The sequence below is a fragment of the Sus scrofa genome, chromosome 5 (genome assembly GCF_000003025.6).
Source record: "Sus scrofa isolate TJ Tabasco breed Duroc chromosome 5, Sscrofa11.1, whole genome shotgun sequence".
Classification (NCBI taxonomy): Eukaryota; Metazoa; Chordata; class Mammalia; order Artiodactyla; family Suidae; genus Sus; species Sus scrofa.
Window position 1 is genome coordinate 79,501,589 of NC_010447.5, and position 18,053 is coordinate 79,519,641.

At 42.7% G+C, this 18,053-nt stretch overlaps 1 protein-coding gene across 1 annotated transcript in view; it reads left to right on the plus strand.

Moving 5' to 3' along the window:
- Positions 1 to 18,053, plus strand: part of ALDH1L2 (aldehyde dehydrogenase 1 family member L2) — a 66,031-nt gene that overhangs the window by 8,917 nt on the left and 39,061 nt on the right. Inside the window, 8 exon segments of the mRNA XM_001926587.6 lie at positions 2,340 to 2,484; positions 7,351 to 7,585; positions 10,703 to 10,868; positions 11,589 to 11,690; positions 11,901 to 11,990; positions 14,477 to 14,611; positions 15,727 to 15,852; positions 16,409 to 16,500. Of these exon segments, the coding sequence (XP_001926622.4) occupies positions 2,340 to 2,484; positions 7,351 to 7,585; positions 10,703 to 10,868; positions 11,589 to 11,690; positions 11,901 to 11,990; positions 14,477 to 14,611; positions 15,727 to 15,852; positions 16,409 to 16,500 (1,091 nt within the window).

The window sequence follows — 18,053 nt, forward strand, 5'->3', positions numbered from 1 at the left end:
TCTTGCCATTTTCTTGGGCCGCTCTCGCAGCATATGGAGGTTCCCAGGCTAGGGGTCGAATTGGAGCTGTAGCCACTGGCCTATGCCAGAGCCACAGCAACACAGGATCCGAGCCGCATCTGCAACCTACACCACAGCTCACAGCAACGCCGGATTGTTAACCCACTGAGCAAGGCCAGGGATCGAACCCGCAACCTCATGGTTCCTAGTCGGGTTCGTTAACCACTGCGCCACGACGGGAACTCCATGGTGGAGCTATATTCTAATGTGGAGGAATGAAAGGTGGAAAGAGTTCTGGGGAGTTGGGGCTGGTCCTTTGCCCAAACGGGAAGCACATAGGAAGTTGTGACCCTCTGGTTACCATCTCTACTCCCGTGGTCCTGCATCTTGCCTGCTTCCCCTGATGGCTTTTCATCACCATCTTCACAATCATCACGTCAACATGTTACATTAAACTAGTGAAAAGGCTTCACCTTGGGAGAATTTACAGAAGGCTGAATTGCTTAAAGACAGTCATCAAAATCTTTAACTTTTTTTTTTCTTTGTCTTTTTGTCTTTTCTAGGGCCACACCTGAGGCATATGGAGGTTTCCAGGCGAGGGGGTCTCATCAGAGCTGTAGCCGCCAGCCTACACCACAGCAGTGTGGGATCCGAGCCTCCTCTGCAACCTACACCACAGCTCACGGCAAGGCCGGATCCTTAACCCACTGAGCAAGGCCAGGGATGGAACCCGCAACTCCATGGTTCCTAGTCAGATTTGTTAACCACTGACCCATGATGGGAACTCCAAAATCTTTACTCTTTTAGTGCCAGCTACTCTTATCTATATGGTGTTTGCATTTATTGACAATCACTATATTATTGTGCATCAGTGTTAAATGTTCTAAAAAGAAGGTGAACAAATGGGTGGTGGAGGCTCATTTTAAGTAGGTACGTGGATTTGGAGGCAGACAGACCTGGATTCAAATCCTACTTGCGTCCTTGTTTTGTTGGTATGACCTTGGAGATATGCTTGATGTTTCTAAGCCTTGGTTTCTTCATTCAGAAAATGGTACAAAATGAGGGATAATAAAACAGGCTAGATGTGAGGATTACATGAAATGAAATGATGCACCCCCATCAATTCCTTACCTGAAACATGTAGGGCCAGATGTGTTCAGGGGTTCTGCATTATTTACATTTGAGAAAGTCAATATGATACATCACATACAATTTATAGAGAGTCTGTTAAGATCTGTAACTGAGCATATTGATTTTTCTGCAGCAAAACATACCATAAGTAAAGACTATAAATAGCATTGTCAGTTCAGGTCAGGTTTGAAGCCAAATGAGTTTGTGCAAACTTAGCAGAAACCTGTAAGGACTATACGGAACATTCCGTTAGATCAATCCAGGTTTTGAGACCAAATGAGTTTAGGACACTTACCAAGAATTTTGGAATTCTGGATGATGTAAAAAACTGGATTGTCTAGAAGATAGAAAAACCTTTAAAACTTCATTAAAACTTTGACTTAAATGGTGCTTTGTGTCAGACACTGCATTAAGCCTGTTGCATGCCAAGTCATCTACTTCCATCAAAATTGTGTGAGATTGGTGTTATTTTCATTTTACGGATGAAGTGAAAAGACAAATAGAAGTTAGTTACTTGCTTAAGGCCATACAACTAGTAAGATGTGGGTGATACTAGATTTTGATTTCAGGCTGTCTAGCTTAGGGTCTGCTTTTGACCCCTATGTTATACTAGATGTTCACTCTTGGTCTTTTAGAGGTAAAAGATAATTCATCTGTTATTTCTATATTTCGGGGCATAAAATCATTGTCATATTGAAGTAGATCTTTCTCAGAGTTATCTCCTTTTTTTGTTTTGTTTTGTTTGTTTGACCACATCCATGGCATGTGAAAATTCCTGGGCCAGGGATCGAACCTGTGCTACAGTTGCGACCTGTGGCACCACAGCTGCAGCAACACTAGATCCTTAACCTACTGTGCCACAAGGGAACTTCCAGAGTTATACTCCTTTTAACTATAAACTAACACTTGACATCTGGCCTCATTTCATCAAGGAGAAGTGCCTTGTAAAAATATATACAATTCTTCTTATGCTGAAGAATCAAGGGAATTAGAGTGAAGGGAAAATGAGGAATACTTAGGTGTGAAATTATTTTCACTACTCTCTGTATATCATGTCTAATTTCATGTATGTCAATGAATATTTTCTTTTGTAGATCCTTGAGCCTTTTCTAGTTCTCAAGTCATCTTGTCTGATTGAAAAAATAATATGTATTATCTATATGTCCTCTATCTGTACTAATACCTGTCACTATTGAATTGTTTCTCAGGTATATTTCCAAAATAAGCTGAAGTTGGCACTTATTGGTCAGAGCCTTTTTGGACAGGAAGTCTACAGCCATCTGTGCAGAGAAGGCCACCAAGTGGTAGGAGTCTTCACAGTTCCAGATAAGGATGGAAAAGCTGACCCACTGGGTGAGTGTTTCTGGAGACAGCTGGATCAAGGACTCTGCACCAGCTTCCACTCTGCCTGTTGAAAGCCTTCTCAGGTCATGTCTATTTGTTTGGTGGGTACAGACTCAAAATTCCCTTCTCATGGGCCTCAAGACAAAGATGCAGGCCCCTTTTGTACTAAGAGTTTCTCCACGTACCTCCATGGTAATCACTAGGTGTATCAGGGGAATTTCCAAGCATATGTTTTTCCTGAATTATGTATTTGTGACTTTCCAAAGGTGCTGTGGAATGTCTGGAATAACGTCTGAAGCATAGGTTCCAATAGGAATGAAGGGAAGGCCACACTCAATAATAGCAATTGATGCGGGGTCCTAAAGAATGCATTTATCTCGGAACAAATTAGAGCTCTGGCTGCTTGGCCATGAAGGTAGGAAAAGAAGATAGCCGTTCTCAGAGACAACCTGCAGTGTGATTCTGATTTGTACACTGCAGTTATCAGAAAGAGTGCAAGACGCAGAGATAGAAATAGTCTACAGGAATAAAGATGAACATCTAGAAATCTTGGCTCATAACTTGAATCTTGATAAATCACTGGTATGATGCAATATATTGATTGGAAAACAATATCTGTGATAACCCTAAAATTTTACATTTTTTTCTTGGAGGAAACAGCTCTGGGTTTTATCCTAGTTCTTGTTACTGGGGGAATTAGACGAAGGTAGTCAGAAGGTATAAACTTCCAGTTATAAAATAAATGGGAGTACTAGGATGTAATGTACCGCATGATAAATATAATCAACACTCCTGTATGTGAGATATGACAGTTGTTAATAGCTCTCCAATTATGTGATGAAATAGAATAGCAAGCAGTTCTTGAAAAGGAAAGACTGTAATTTGAAGTCATTTCAAAAGCTAGTTTATGTGAAGGTAGAGAATCTGGCCAAGATCTGGCCAAGATCTGGAGTTCCCGTCGTGGCGCAGTGGTTAACAAATCCAACTAGGAACCATGAGGTTGCAGGTTCGATCCCTGGCCTTGCTCAGTGGGTTAAGGATCCGGTGTTGCTGTGAGCTGTTGTGTAGGTTGCAGACGCGGCTCAGATCCTGTGTTGCTGTGGCTGTGGTGTAGGCCAGCAGCTGTAGCTCCGATTAGACCCCTAGTGTGGGAACCTCCATATATGCCACAGGTGTGGCCCTAGAAAAGACCAAAAAAAAAAAAAAAATCTGGACAAGATCTTACATTTTTTTCAGTGCATAAGAAAGTAATACAACTGCCTAAAGGAAAATGTGTCTTGGGATTGTGTGCACAGAGCAAGGCCAAAGGGCAGGCATGTTCCAAGCAGACCATGATAGGAGGTTGATTAGAAGCCTTTCCAAAGATCATAGCAGCATTTCAGCTGTGAGCTGTCAGAATTCTGGCCAAAATTGGCAGTGATGGAAACTGTCATGTATCTTTGGATATTTTGTGGGGATTAATTCCTTGGCTGGGTTGTCTCTGATGAATGAAGGAGAATAATTCAGAGTCCGTCACTGAACACTTTTACCCTTAACTCGAGGGGCAGGATATCAATGAGGTAAATTAACTCCAGTGAGTTTCGAGTTTATTTACAACTAAACTGCAAAAGCTCCATCTCATCCATATTCAATGAGAGAAAAATGTGGCTCATCCAAGGCAAGATGTGAGCCAAATTTGGGGCGAGGCGAAGGGTAACCTCATCTAAAAGGGCTGAAAATAAAGTGCCAATTTGAATATCATTTGTATATAAATGATAATTAAAGCTGTGAGACTCAATAGGCACCATGAGAGAAAGTTAATAAAAATGGGGGGAAAAAAAGTTGTTAAGAGAGTAAATCTTAAGAGTTATCATCAACAAGGACAAATTTTTTTAATTTCTTTTATTTTTTATCTACTTGAGAGGATGGGTGTTTACTAAACTTGGGATAATCACTTCATGATGTATCTAAGTCTAATCATTATACTGTACATCTTAAATTTACATGGTGCTATGTGTCAATTATATCTCAGTAAAACTGGAAAAAAAAATTCAAGCTAAAAGAAATTGGGCCAAGAGCACATATGCACATAAATTTAATCACTTGATTTAGGAATTATCTTTGTTTCAGAAAAAAGTTGTCTCAACCTGGAGAATTCTGAGGGAATCTGCCTCATGAATTCATACCTGGCCCCAAAGGCAGAAGGAGGCAGATTCCCTTTGCTGGGACCACCTGTCTCATCCTTATCTGTTCCCACCAGCTTGTGTGGGAGATGTTTGGGAGGACTTATATTTGGGATATCAGACTGCCTGTTGAATCAGGGGAACCTCAAATAATATTAGCTTAAATAATATAGAAGTCCATTTCTCAAGTTTGTGTTGGCTATTACTGCTGTTGTAGCAGCTCTAAATTTATCACAGTGCAGGCTCATCCTGTTTGTTCTGCCATTAGCAGCACTGGGCTTCCATGTCATGGTCCAAGGTAGATGCTTCAGCCCCAGCTCTGCCTTCCACCAAACAGAAAGGGCAAGGGGGGAAGCAGATCAAGCCTTGATGAAGGCCATAATCCAGAAGTTGCACATATTACCTCCACTTGTGTCCTGTTGGCTAGAACTTCGTCGTAGGCCAAATCTATTTGCAGAACAGGCTGAGAAATATAGATTTTGTTCAGGGTGGCCATGTGTTCAGTTAAAGTAGAGGAATCCTTGCTAAAAGGAGAAAGGGGGCAAGTAGCAATCTCTACCATGTACACGAACTTCAGAAGGATTGCAAGCATATGATTCTTAGCCTCCTTTCAGAGTTTGTCCCAGGAAATGAACTTTTCCCTAGTGCCTGATCCCAGCATACAGTTAACTAGAATCATGACACCAGTTCAAACTCTGCCATTTGATAGCCATGTGTCCTTGGGCAAGTTACTTAAACTCGTTCAGCTTAGTTCAACAGTGCCCATCTCACATGGTTAAATGAAATAATGTATGTGAAGTGCTCAACACTGCACCTGATTCACAACAAGGATCAATGATGACAGCAGCTGTTTTGTTGTCAGAATAGTCAGCGAGAGCGGCCCAGAGTAGTCTTGGGGCAGCCAAAACTCAGTATGGGAGAGTGGAGTTCCTGTCGTGGCTCAGTGGAACCAAATCATCCTTGGCCTTGCTCAGTGGGTTCAGGATCTGGCATTTCCATGAGCTATGGTGTAGATTGCAGATGTGGCTCAGATCCGGCATGGCTGTGACTCTGGTGTAGGCCGGTGGCTATAGCTCCGATTCAATCCATAGCCTGGGAACCTCCATATGCCAAGGGTACGGCCCTAAAAACGACAAAAGAAAAAAAAAAGAAAAGAAAAGAAAAAGAAAAAAGAAAGAAAATGGGAGAGCAACACCTCAGGTCTGCCTCAGTGGAATAGATTTTTCAAATGAAGACTTCAAGTTCTCTTCCACCCCATTTTTCTGTCCCAGTCTAACCTTTCACAATGTTCTCCCAATTTCACCACGCTTTTTTTTTTTCCCCCACCATTTACCCATTTCCCCATATCTGATATTTGAGTTGCTACAGTTTTTTGAACATGTGAGGGACACTTACGTTTTGTGAACGTTATTGTATTGATCTCCTAAAGGAATTGACTAAAGCATCATCTTGAAGGCCAGGGCATTTTTAGGACTTGCTAGGCTTTGGACTTTAGGCTTTTGTGGCAGAGGCGTCACCCCCTCACTGAATGTTGATGCTTCGATGGGGAAAAAAGGAACCAAAACATGCAGGTGGAAAACTTTAGTTAAGGCTTCTGAATATGGCTTAAAATGTAGTTTCTCTGTTACTGATGGAGAACAAATATATGTATCCTTAATATATATAAGGTATATTGTTAGTAAAAGTGATATTTTATTGCGGAAAAAATAATAGGCTTGTGCTGTCTGTACTTTGGTGGGCTGTTCTGTTTCACACAGGGCCAGCATGGAGTCCTTACTTTCAGAAGGACAACTTTTTCCTGAGTAAAGAGCTTCAGATCTGCTTCAATATGGCACAGCCCTCGTGGGGAGCATTTATTTTCAGTTCTTGGCCTCTCTTCTCACTAACATATCTGAGTGGCAAATTTAAGAGAAGGACCTGGAAAGGTTCAGCTCAGCTACTTTCTCCATTTATCTCTTGGGGTCTGCCTGTTTGGTGGGATCTAGAGTTGGCCCTGTGATAAAAGGAACTTCCCCCAAATGGAATTGGGGCCTGGGAAGGGACTCGAGGTTTTCTAACTGTGCCAGAGGCTGAGTATGCCTAATTTTGGTGCTAATGTTTTGGCCTGTGACTCCAAATCTTAAAAAAGAAACAAACAAGCGTTCTTTAAATGGCCAAATCAGTAATTAAGGTACAATTTTCTTTTTCTTTTTAGGGCTGTACCCACACATATGTAGGTTCCCAGGCTAGGGGTCGAATTGGAGCTGTAGCTGTCGGCCTGCACCCCAGCCATGGCAACACCAGATCCGAGCCCTGTCTGCGACCTATACCACAGCTCATGGTAATGCCAGATCCTTGACCCACTGAGCAGAGCCAGGGATCGAACTCGCATCCTCATGGATAATAGTCAGGTTCGTTACTGCTGAGCCACAATGGGAACTCCATAATTTTTGACCTGTGAAAGAAGCAACTTCAGCTAAAATCTCAAAATGGTATCTGGCCACAAAGTTTTGAATTCATATTATGCCTTCAATATGCAGATAAAAATCCCATTAGAAAAATGGATGGATCTTGATAAAATTACAACAGGGCAAATCCTGGTCTGAATCTAAATTGTTCATCATGTTTTATTTGTGAATGTTTTTATGAAATTACCATGTATGAATCCATAGTAATATAAAATTATGGCTAAAACTTTTTTTTTGATGAAAATAATCTTCTCTTTCATGCTCAGCTTTGGCTGCAGAGAAAAATGGGACCCCTGTGTTCAAGTTCCCTCGATGGAGAGCCAAGGGCAAGACCATAAAGGAGGTGGCAGAGGCCTACAGGTCCGTGGGTGCTGAGCTAAACGTGCTTCCCTTCTGCACACAGTTCATCCCCATGGATATAATTGAGAGCCCAAAGCATGGTTCCATCATTTACCACCCGTCCATCCTTCCCAGGCACAGAGGAGCCTCTGCTATCAACTGGTGAGATTTTTTTTTTTAAATAACCAAGATGGGCCCATTTCTCTTGCCTGTAGTCTTTCTTTTTCACGGAGATGATCAAGGAACCAGATATGCTTGAACAGTTCTGAGGTCCTGATTGATGGCTACTGTGGCACAAACTCCCCTTAGATCTAGAGGTACTGCGTAAGCCAGAACAGCATTTCCCAAGAGTAATCTATGGTGAATTGGCTCCACCGAATGTAACTAGGTATTGAGCAAGCAAAGGTCCTGTGGTCAGACAAGTTTGTTTTTTGCTGGATTTCTTTATCTCAGCATTTGGAGATTTTTTTTTTTTCTTTTTATGGATGCACCTGCAGCCTTTGGAAGATCTTGGGCTAGCGGTTGCATCAGAGCTGCAGCTGAGGCCTGTGCCACAGCCACACAAGATCCAAGCCACAGCTTGTAGCAACATTGGATCCTTCACCCACTGAGTGAGGCCTGGGATTGAACCTACATCCTCACGGAGACAGTGTTGGGTCTGAGCCACAATGGGAACTCCAGGACTTGGAGATTTTAATATGTACTTTAATAGGAGCAGCAGCAGCATCTCCAAGAGGGAATCTGAATTCAAAGGGTTCCCAAACTTATTTGGCCATAGAACATTTTTTTTTTTTTTTGCATAGAATTATCTTAAATAATAAGATTTCAGGAAGTGCTGAATTATCTGAAATTATCTTTCTATGGTCTGTCTTCCCCCATTCAACTTTAAGCTTCTGAGGGAAGAAAGGACTATTCTAACTTTTTTTTTTTTTTTTGCTTTTTAGGGCCACACCCATGGCATATGAAGGTTCCCAGGCTAGGGGTCAAATCGGAGCCACAGCTGCTGGCCTACATCACAGCCACAGCAAGGCCAGATCCGAGCTGCGTCTGCAGCCTACCCCACAGCTCACAGCAACACGGGATCCTGAGCGAAGTGGTTCCTAGTCGGATTCGTTTCCGCTGCGGCACAATGGGAACTCTTATGGTCTGACATTTTTTTACTGCCGTCATGTCCCAGTATCAGGAACACTGCTCCGTAAACTGAAGGTGCTCAGTACCATGGGGACAGTATGCTGTGGGCAGAGGTAGGCCTTTCTTACCTCCTGTACCTTCTCTCCCTTACCTGCCATCTCCAAGCCATCTCTCTGTGTCACATTATCAGATAGACAGAAAAAAATCTACCCTTAGTTTAAATGTGGTGAAAAATTTTCATCATACTTAAAGACTGATTACATGAATTGATTTCTTTTTGGCTCTTGTAAATAGTACTATAGTGGATATCTTTGTACTTAAATGTGTATTTTTTTTCTCATCTCACATTGCGTCCACATACAGAATCATGGGATCAAAGTATATGAATATTTTCAAGGCTTTTGATGTCAGTTAATGCCAGTTAATTCCTCAGTATTTCTGATGAGTGGTTGATGGGTTGGTTGGTTGGTTGATTGACTTAGGTCTTACTTGATTAATAGCTCATGGCTGACCTACTAGTCCATACTCTGTTTACATTCATTCACCTACTCTCTGATTATGCTTTTTTATTTTTATTTATGTATTTATTTGTCTTTTGGAGGCTTCACCCGCAGCATATGGAGGTTCCCAGGCTAGGGGTCTAATCGGAGCTGTAGCTGCTGGCCTACCCCATAGCCATAACAACACCAGATCTGAGCTGTGTCTGTGACCTACACCACAGCTCATGGCAATGCCGGATCCTTAACCCACTGAGCGAGGCCAGGGATTGAACCTGCAACCCCATGGTTTCTAGTCGGATTTGTTTCCTCTGCACCACAACGGGAACTCCTGTACTTTTTTTTTTTTTTTTGCTATTTCTTGGGCCGCTTCCGCGGCATATGGAGGTTCCCAGGCTAGGGGTCGAATCGGAGCTGTAGCCACCGGCCTACGCCAGAGCCACAGCAACGCAGGATCCGAGCCGCGTCTGCAACCTACACCACAGCTCACGGCAACGCCGGATCGTTAACCCACTGAGCAAGGGCAGGGATCGAATCCGCAACCTCATGGTTCTTAGTCGGATTCGTTAACCACTGCGCCACGAAGGGAACTCCCCTGTACTTTTTTTAAATTATTTTTTTTTGGCCATACCCGAGGCATGTGGAAGTTCCCGGGCCAGGAATTGAACCTGCCTCACAGCAGTGACCAGAGGCACAGCAGTGACAACACTGGATCCTTAACCCACTGCACCACCTGGGAACTCCTAATATGCTTTTATGTATATATATTTCCACATATCTGGTTTGTTGTGTGTATTATAAGGTCTGTAGGGCTAGACTTTATAGAACACATAATACAAATAGTTGAATTAATAAACTATTTTTTATTACAATATATAGACAGTCTACAACTAATTCTAGCTCTAAGTGATGCTCGTACCTGAATTATGCAACCTAAATTAATAATCAGTTCTCCTTTTTTTTTTTTTCTTTTCTTTTGTCTTTTTGCCATTTCTTGGGCCGCTCCTGCGGCATATGGAGGTTCCCAGGCTAGGGGTCCAATCAGAGCTGTAGCCACCAGCCTACACCAGAGCCACAGCAACGCAGGATCCGAGCCTCCTCTGCAACCTATACCACAGCTCACGGCAAGGCCGGATCCTTAACCCACTGAGCAAGGCTGGGGATCGAACCTGCAACCTCATGGTTCCTAGTCGGATTCATTAACCACTGAGCCACGACGGGAACTCCAATCAGTTCTCCTTTTAACATTGCACTGATCATCCTCTGTTTTATCTTCCATTACTTTATTCTAACTAATAGTCAAGTACAATGTAGGAATTGGACCCGGGCGGGCAAAATTGATGCAGTAGAAAGCTGACACCTGGGAGTCAGTGAGTGGTGGTAATGATGGACTCTAATGCCTTTTTGCATATGCAGGTCATTAGATTGTGTTAACAAGGAAGACTGCAGACATGAGGATGTATAAAATAGCAGTACCATTAAGTTCTGCTTTTTATGTATGCTGACATCTCCCAGTTCTGCTGTAATTTCTCACAGTAGCTTCATTCACTGTATACTTTCCATTGAAACTACCTTGTATTTTAATGTCACTATTTCATCACCTTATGGTACAGTTACCCAACATTTTAACTTGAAACTCTTCTTTTCACAGGACTCTAATCATGGGAGACAAGAAAGCTGGGTTTTCTGTTTTCTGGGCTGATGATGGTTTAGACACAGGACCCATCCTTCTTCAGAGGTCATGTGATGTCCAACCCAATGATACAGTGGATGCACTTTATAATCGATTTCTTTTTCCGGAAGGAATCAAGGCCATGGTCAGTATATTTATGCCATCAAGGAGAATTTAGTAAACCTTTCAAGTTTTGGAAATGTTTTTCTTTTGCTGAGAATTTGCTCCTGCAAATTTTTACTAACATAAAAAACTGAAAAACAAAAATAGATTTTATATTTGCCAGTAGGATGGTATATTTAGGGTAGAAGTCTGAACTTTAGAATTTCTTAGTCTGTGAAGCTGATCTGTTCTTCTGCAAGCAGTTATCAGATGGATAAAGTAGCAGTCAAATGACTTCATTTATTTTTACCGAGTACCCGAATCACCAATCCTGTTTGTAAGGACGCGTGGTGAAGAAGTGTACGGAATCTTAAGAAAAGTTGCCATGTAATTTGGACTTCCTTTGAAAGTATTTGAAATCAGTCTCTGGGACAGGGTGAAATTTGTCATTGGTTTATTTGTTCTGATATGCTCTGGGTAAAAATCTCAAAGCATGTGCTTGAAGCTTTTTTCAGCTCTCCTTTTCCTTATCTGTAAGACAGGACTAATAATGTCCACCTGGTAGGACCAGTGGGGTGTTGCGAGGGATCTTTTACATAAAGTAGCTGCCACACTGCCTGGCACAATTATGGATCTGAAGAAGTGGTAGTTATTTGTAATCAAAGTCTGATTTTCTGGACAGATTTACATGTAATCTGTCAAACAGAAACTTCAATCAAACAGTTGACCACTGGGCTCTAAGAGGTAACATTTTTGACTTTAGGTGGAAGCAGTCCAGCTCGTAGCTGATGGAAAAGCTCCTCGTATTCCCCAGTCGGAAGAAGGGGCAACATATGAAGGTATCCAGAAAAAGGAAAATGCTGAGGTATTTATATCAATTCAGTGACACATCTCGGAGTTCTTTGTCCGGTACCTTTAAGCACTTCCCAGTGTACCATTTCCTCACCAAAAGGTAGAGCTCCGAGCCAGCTCACGTTATTCCTTTTTGCGTCTGCCACTGATGGACACAGATGCTTCTGTTGCCTTTGAGACTTGGAGCATTAGGAAGTTCAACCTGTGCTTTGTGCATCCCTAGATTTCTTGGGATCAATCTGCTGAAGACTTACATAACTGGATCCGAGGTCATGATAAAGTCCCTGGAGCTTGGACAGAGATAAATGGACAGGTATGTTCCAGGGACCTATTTTTTTTTTTTCTTGCATATGACCTTTGTAAGAGGTATTACACATAAGTCTAGGTTTCTTCTGGTTCTTCCTTTGAACCAAACATGTTCTAGGCACAAGTGAGCTGCTCGCTTTACTCAGCAGGTATAGAGCATTTGCTGTGAAGCAGACTCTAGGCACAGCCTCTGCTTTCAGGGAAACTGCAGTTTTTTGGAGAAGTTAGAGAAGTTCTAGGCACAAGTGAGCCGCTCGCTTTACTCAGCAGGTATAGAGCATTTGCTGTGAAGCAGACTCTAGGCACAGCCTCTGCTTTCAGGGAAACTGCAGTTTTCTGGAGAAATTAGAGAAGTGAATGAACATTCACAATGAATATGACAGATGCTATAGCTGAGGCCCAGACTCAAATGTCTTAGAAAATCTTTTTTGCTTGCGCTATGAAAAGAGGTCAACAGGTAAGGAATGAGATGAAAAGTTAAAGACCCAAACAGGGACTTGCAGTAGTGTTCCATGAAGCCAGAGCCCCAGGTGTGAGGAGCGAGTGTGAGAGGCAAGGGGAGAGATGAAGCAAGGGCAATGGGCAGGGGCAGGGGCGGAAAAGGCCTGACCCCTGGGGAATCTCCACTCGACTCAGGGTCTCAGCTTTCACCTCTTCTGGAAGTCTCCTGACCTCACACGCCTAGCCTGGTGGGATTGGGCGCCCCTCTCCACTCTGTTCCAGTGCATACATAATACATGCATAATAGGCTGCCTACCTCTGACACAGCATATTATGCTTTGTAAACGTCTCTTTATATATCTCTCTCCTGATAACCACCCCCTTCCCATAGCCTGTGAACCAAAGGCAAGGGCTTCATATTATTGCTTTGATCATCTCAGCACTTAAACAGCATTCTTAGTGTGTATTAGGTGTCAGTAAAAGTATGGGAACAATGTAATGGAATCAATCAAGGACAGGGGAGGAAGTTTAGTACAGTGGTTAAGAGTGTGGGAGTGAAAGGTATCATGCTACGTGAAAGTCAGGCAGAGAAAGACAAATACTGTATGATATCACTTATCACTGTATGAATCTAAAAAATATGACAAACTAGTGAATATAACAAAAGAATTAGGCTCACAGATATAGAGAACAAACTGGTGGTTAGCAGTTGTGGGGCGAGCAATGTAGGTATAAGGGATTAAGAGGTACAACCTAGGAGTTCCCCTGTGGCTTAGTGGGTTAAGAACCCGACTAGAATCCATGAGGACGTGGGTTTGATCCCTGGCCTTGCTCAGTGGGTTAAGGATCCAGCGTTACCGCAAGCTGCAGTGTAGGTCACAGGTGCAGCTGAGATCCGGTGTTGCTGTGGCTGAGGAACAAGCTGGCAGCTGCATCACCCATGTGACCCTTAGCCTGGGAACTTCCATATGTGTGGGTGTGGCCCTAAAAAAAGAAAAAGAAAGTACAACCTATTAGGTATAAAATAAGCTACAAGGATATATTGTGTAACACAGGGAATATAGCCAATATTTTATAACTATAAATGGAGCATAGCCTTTAGAGAGTGTGAATCACGATATTGTATACCTGTAACTTATATAATATTGTACAATAGCTATATTTCAATAGCAAACAATGCTACTGTAGACAGCCTTGCACATGTTCCCTTGATCACATGGGGAATGGGGGGTTTATATCTTAGACTAGAGTGACAGCGTCATAACCGAGTGTGGTATCGAAGCCAGAATGTTTCCATTCAAATTCTGGCTCTGGCACTATTTGCTATGTCACCTTGGGCTGGTTCCTTAAACAGTAGGTGCCCTGCTTTCCTCATTATAGAACGAGACTAATATTCAGAAGGTTGGGTTGTGGTGAAGATGAATGAATGAACATATGTTAATTCATCTAACTACTTAGTCCCTGACATAGAATAGGTATTCAATAAATATTAACTGTGATAATGCTCAACAAATGACAGATAATGGCCGTAGAATTATAATAATAACTATAATAACAAATCAGTTAATATCCAGTTCTTTTGGCTGCAGTCTGGAGCCAGTCCTTTTCCATGAACTGACCCACAAAGCACCCTGTACCCCCCCATCATGCACCCCACTGCGGTGGAATAGTCTCTTTAGGACTCTGCTTCTGCCCTCCCTGACCCCTCACCAACACCTCCACTTCCCGCACAAACCCTACCTTCAGCCTGCAAAGTCTGAGAGAGCTTTTGTCTCATTCACCTCTGTCACTGTGAGTAAATGATAAATGTCTATTTGTGTCGCCTGGATGTGGGGCAGTTTTTAAACTCTTCTGTCACACATCCACAGACGTCTCTTGCTTCCTGTCATTTCTGTGGATGCTTGTCTCTTACATTGGGAGTCGGGAGTCCCCACTTTGATCGTAAATGAGAATTCCATCTCCAGCATCTTGGCAGGGAGTGCTGCTTGCACACACCCTTAGACACAGCCTTCACTTCCTCCTGTCACCCTCTGGCTTTGATCTCTTTATTAGGTGGTCACTTTCTACGGCTCATCATTGCTGAATAGCTCCGTCCCTCCTGGAGAACCACTGGAAATTAAAGGTGCCAAGAAGCCCGGCCTTGTTACCAAAAATGGACTTGTTCTTTTTGGTAATGATGGAAAAGCAGTGAGTGTTCAATATGGTCACGTATAAAATACCTTTTTTTTTTTTTTTTTTTTTTTTTTGGTTTCCTTTAAGAACCCAAACTGTTGAGGAACTGGCTTTCACAGGGTAGTGTGGCATTGCAGTCGGGTGGGAGGCTTACACTGTCTGTGCCCTTTCTCTCTGGACATGCAGTGGCTCTACGTGCCTCCATAAGAGCAAGGCTTCTCGGGATGGGCCCTGTGGCTTGCACAGTCTGTTCTGTGATGCAGTAGACAGAGCTTGGAGTTCATTCAGGAAACCGGGTGTGAATCTCTGCTTCGTCACTTAATGGTCTTCGGCAGGACACCACATCCTCTGAGCCTCAGTGGCCCCATCTGTAAAACAGAGAGTAATCCCATCTGTCTGGAATCTGGGAGGGTCACGCATTGTCGCCCTCTTCAGGTGCTCCCTCCATCCTCACTGGGCAGATGCCCGCCCACACCACCTGTGCCTGGGAATTTGGACCCAGGACCTCACTGGGCTCTTTGCCCAAGGAAAAAAGTGAAAGGGAACCTGCAACCCACAGATACTTGCTGGTGGCTCACGGGGTAGATGAGGTATTAAGGTTGTAGGCCTCAGAGTCCAGCTAGTCCTGGGCAACCCCAGTTGTGACCACAGTTCCATTACTGGCTGTGTGGCACTGGGCAAATTACTTAACCTCGCTGAGCCTCCATCTCCTCATCAGAAAAATGGAGACGATAATGGCACCTGCCTCCATCAGGATTTATTAGCTCAAATAAAACTTCATGTACACAATACTTAGCACTGTGCATTCTACAGAGGCAGTTGTAATTATAGTAATAGTAATAGTAGTCACAGTGGGTTTTAGACTAAATGCCTACATCCAAGTGTCAATTTTTTAGGGACTTATTACCTATTTTGAGGTATATCTACCCCTAGACCTCTTCCTTTCTGCTGTCATGATTGAAATACTGTTCCCGTCCTTTTACACAGAGCGGCGAGTGCTTCTAATTCATGTTTTGAATTTGCCAGTAATCTGGTCCATAGACCCATATGAGACCCCTTCTCCCACCAGCCTCATTTTTGGAATTGTCCTAATCCTCCCCTCTTCTCTTTGTCGTGTTGTTATTTCCTAGCTGATGGTAAGAAATCTGCAGTTCGAAGATGGAAAAATGATCCCTGCCTCTCAGTACTTTGCAGCGGGTGAGACGTCAGTGGTGGAACTTACAGCCGAAGAGGTGAAGGTGGCGGAGACCATCAAGGTATGAAGTTCTTCGTGTTTCCTGTCTCTTGGAAAACATTGCCTTTTCTGTAACTGGTGCAATTAATCCTCGCAGTTACTTGGGATGAAACTTTATTTCCTCTTAGTTTTTTTGTCTTCGCCGCGAAAAGAAATCAGTGCCAAAATGTATACACAAATGTGTTTTTCCTTCACATTATTTATGAATAATAAATAACCAGCCACTCCAGGGTGGTGTGGGGGTCAGGGGTGAAGCTGGAATGCGAGGGTTGGGGAGGAATCATGCAGGGCCCCAGGCTCGCTATCTTCAAGGTCCCGCTGGGGGTCATCCCCATCCCTGATGGCCAAGAAGGGCACAAGCACACGGAGAACTGTGGGGGGGAGGTTTTTCATGGGCCAAGACTGGGAGGTCACTTAGATCCACTGGCCAGAAGTCAGTCACATGGCTGCAGCTAACTTAAGTAACTGCTGAGAAATGTCATCGAGCAGTGTAAAGAAGTGGGCTTGATGAAGAGCTGGTTGGTCTCTGCCACAGTGACCTATGTGGCACGTCCCTCATGAAAGTTTCCCTTGCATAGGTCATCTGGGCTGGAATTTTAAGCAACATCCCTGTTATTGAAGATTCAACAGACTTCTTTAAATCTGGAGCAAGCTCGATGGATGTTGCCAGGTAAAAACCACCGCTCAGTTTGCTTGCATCCCCTCCACCAGGGATTTTTTTGACCTCAACTTTGAAAAGCAAGTCCACACTCTTTGTCCTGTCATCTGAGACTCTTTCCCACCCATCCCACCCTGTTTCTCTTTTCTTCATCTGTTTTGGTCTTTTTTGTTCCCATGGTCAAATACATGTATTTATTCCCTTCTTTGTTGCTAACCAGGAGCTGTTTTCATACTTCCTATGTCCCTAGAAAACAACCTTTCTAATTGCTTCTTTTAAAAATCTGTCTTCATATTTCTTAGGTGATTCTCCTCTAATTTGATATTGGAATTGGGAAGCTCTGGTTGAGAATGTTAGTTGGGAATTTGCTCAGTCTCATCCAAAAGAATGCCTGACATTGATCGCACTTACCCGAAATCTTTTTTTTCCCCCATCCCCCCAAGTTACCCATATGACATGTCCAGAAGGAGGATTATCAGGCTACTTGCAAGAGTCAGGATCGTCACCCTAGAGTCAGAATTTCTCTACAGAGGTTTAGAACAAGTTGAAAGGCCTAGAGGAATAGAAAGCCTCCTCTGTGGCAGGAAGAGCAGACCACAATCCTAAAAATGGAGCATCTTGCAAAAGTGCCTTTTCTTCCCGGACTGAACCATGGCCATTCACTAAATAAACAAGGCGAAGGCCTCTTGACAGTCTTTCATGTTGACAGGATTCTCAAAGCAGGATGAATTCATTACCCTTCTTGATGAAAACTCTGTTTTACTCATTTATTCACTCATGTATGTAACACAATTTATTGCACGTTTAAGACGTATCAGGAGCTGTTTTTTGCACTGGGGGTACAGTTATGAACAAGCCAAAGTCCCTTCATTCATGGATCTTTTTTATTCCAATAATCAAAAACAATCCTCTCGAGAGCAGATGTCATTATCAGAAGTGAAGAGTTTTGGTCCCTCAAGTTACAGATTCCTCAGCACTGATTTCTCAGAAACTTCTAATTTGTTCAACTGAAGATTGCAACATTGTACTTTTAGTCTTTCTTTCTTAGTTTTTTGTTTTTTTTTTTTTGCAAGCAAGATACTCCTGCAGGAATTATCCATTTCCTGTTTGAGTGTCTGACTTATCACCATCATCTGATAGCATTTCGAACTAACAAGGCGCCTTATCTCTTTTAGAGAATAAATGGCTGAAAAACTATGATAGGCTTTCTCCACTGCATCTAGTACACTATTGTTGTTCAAGAAATGTCGAACTACAGCTGTCATTTAAAACATTAACAGTGAAAAATCAAAAGATTGGAAAGGAGTTTACAAATTATATGAACACACTCCATTGTTTTAGTTTGTACCTGTCTTATCCACGGAATACAAACAAATGTTTATTTTATTCTCACATAGGAACTGGAGAACATATTCTGTGATATGACTTTTGTTTCTCATCATCTTCCCAGTTCAGAAATATCCTTTATTTCTTTAAAAAATTTTTATTACAGTATAGCTGATTTACAATGTCGTGTCAATTTCTGCTGTAATTAAAGTGACCTGGTCATACCTGTATACATTCTT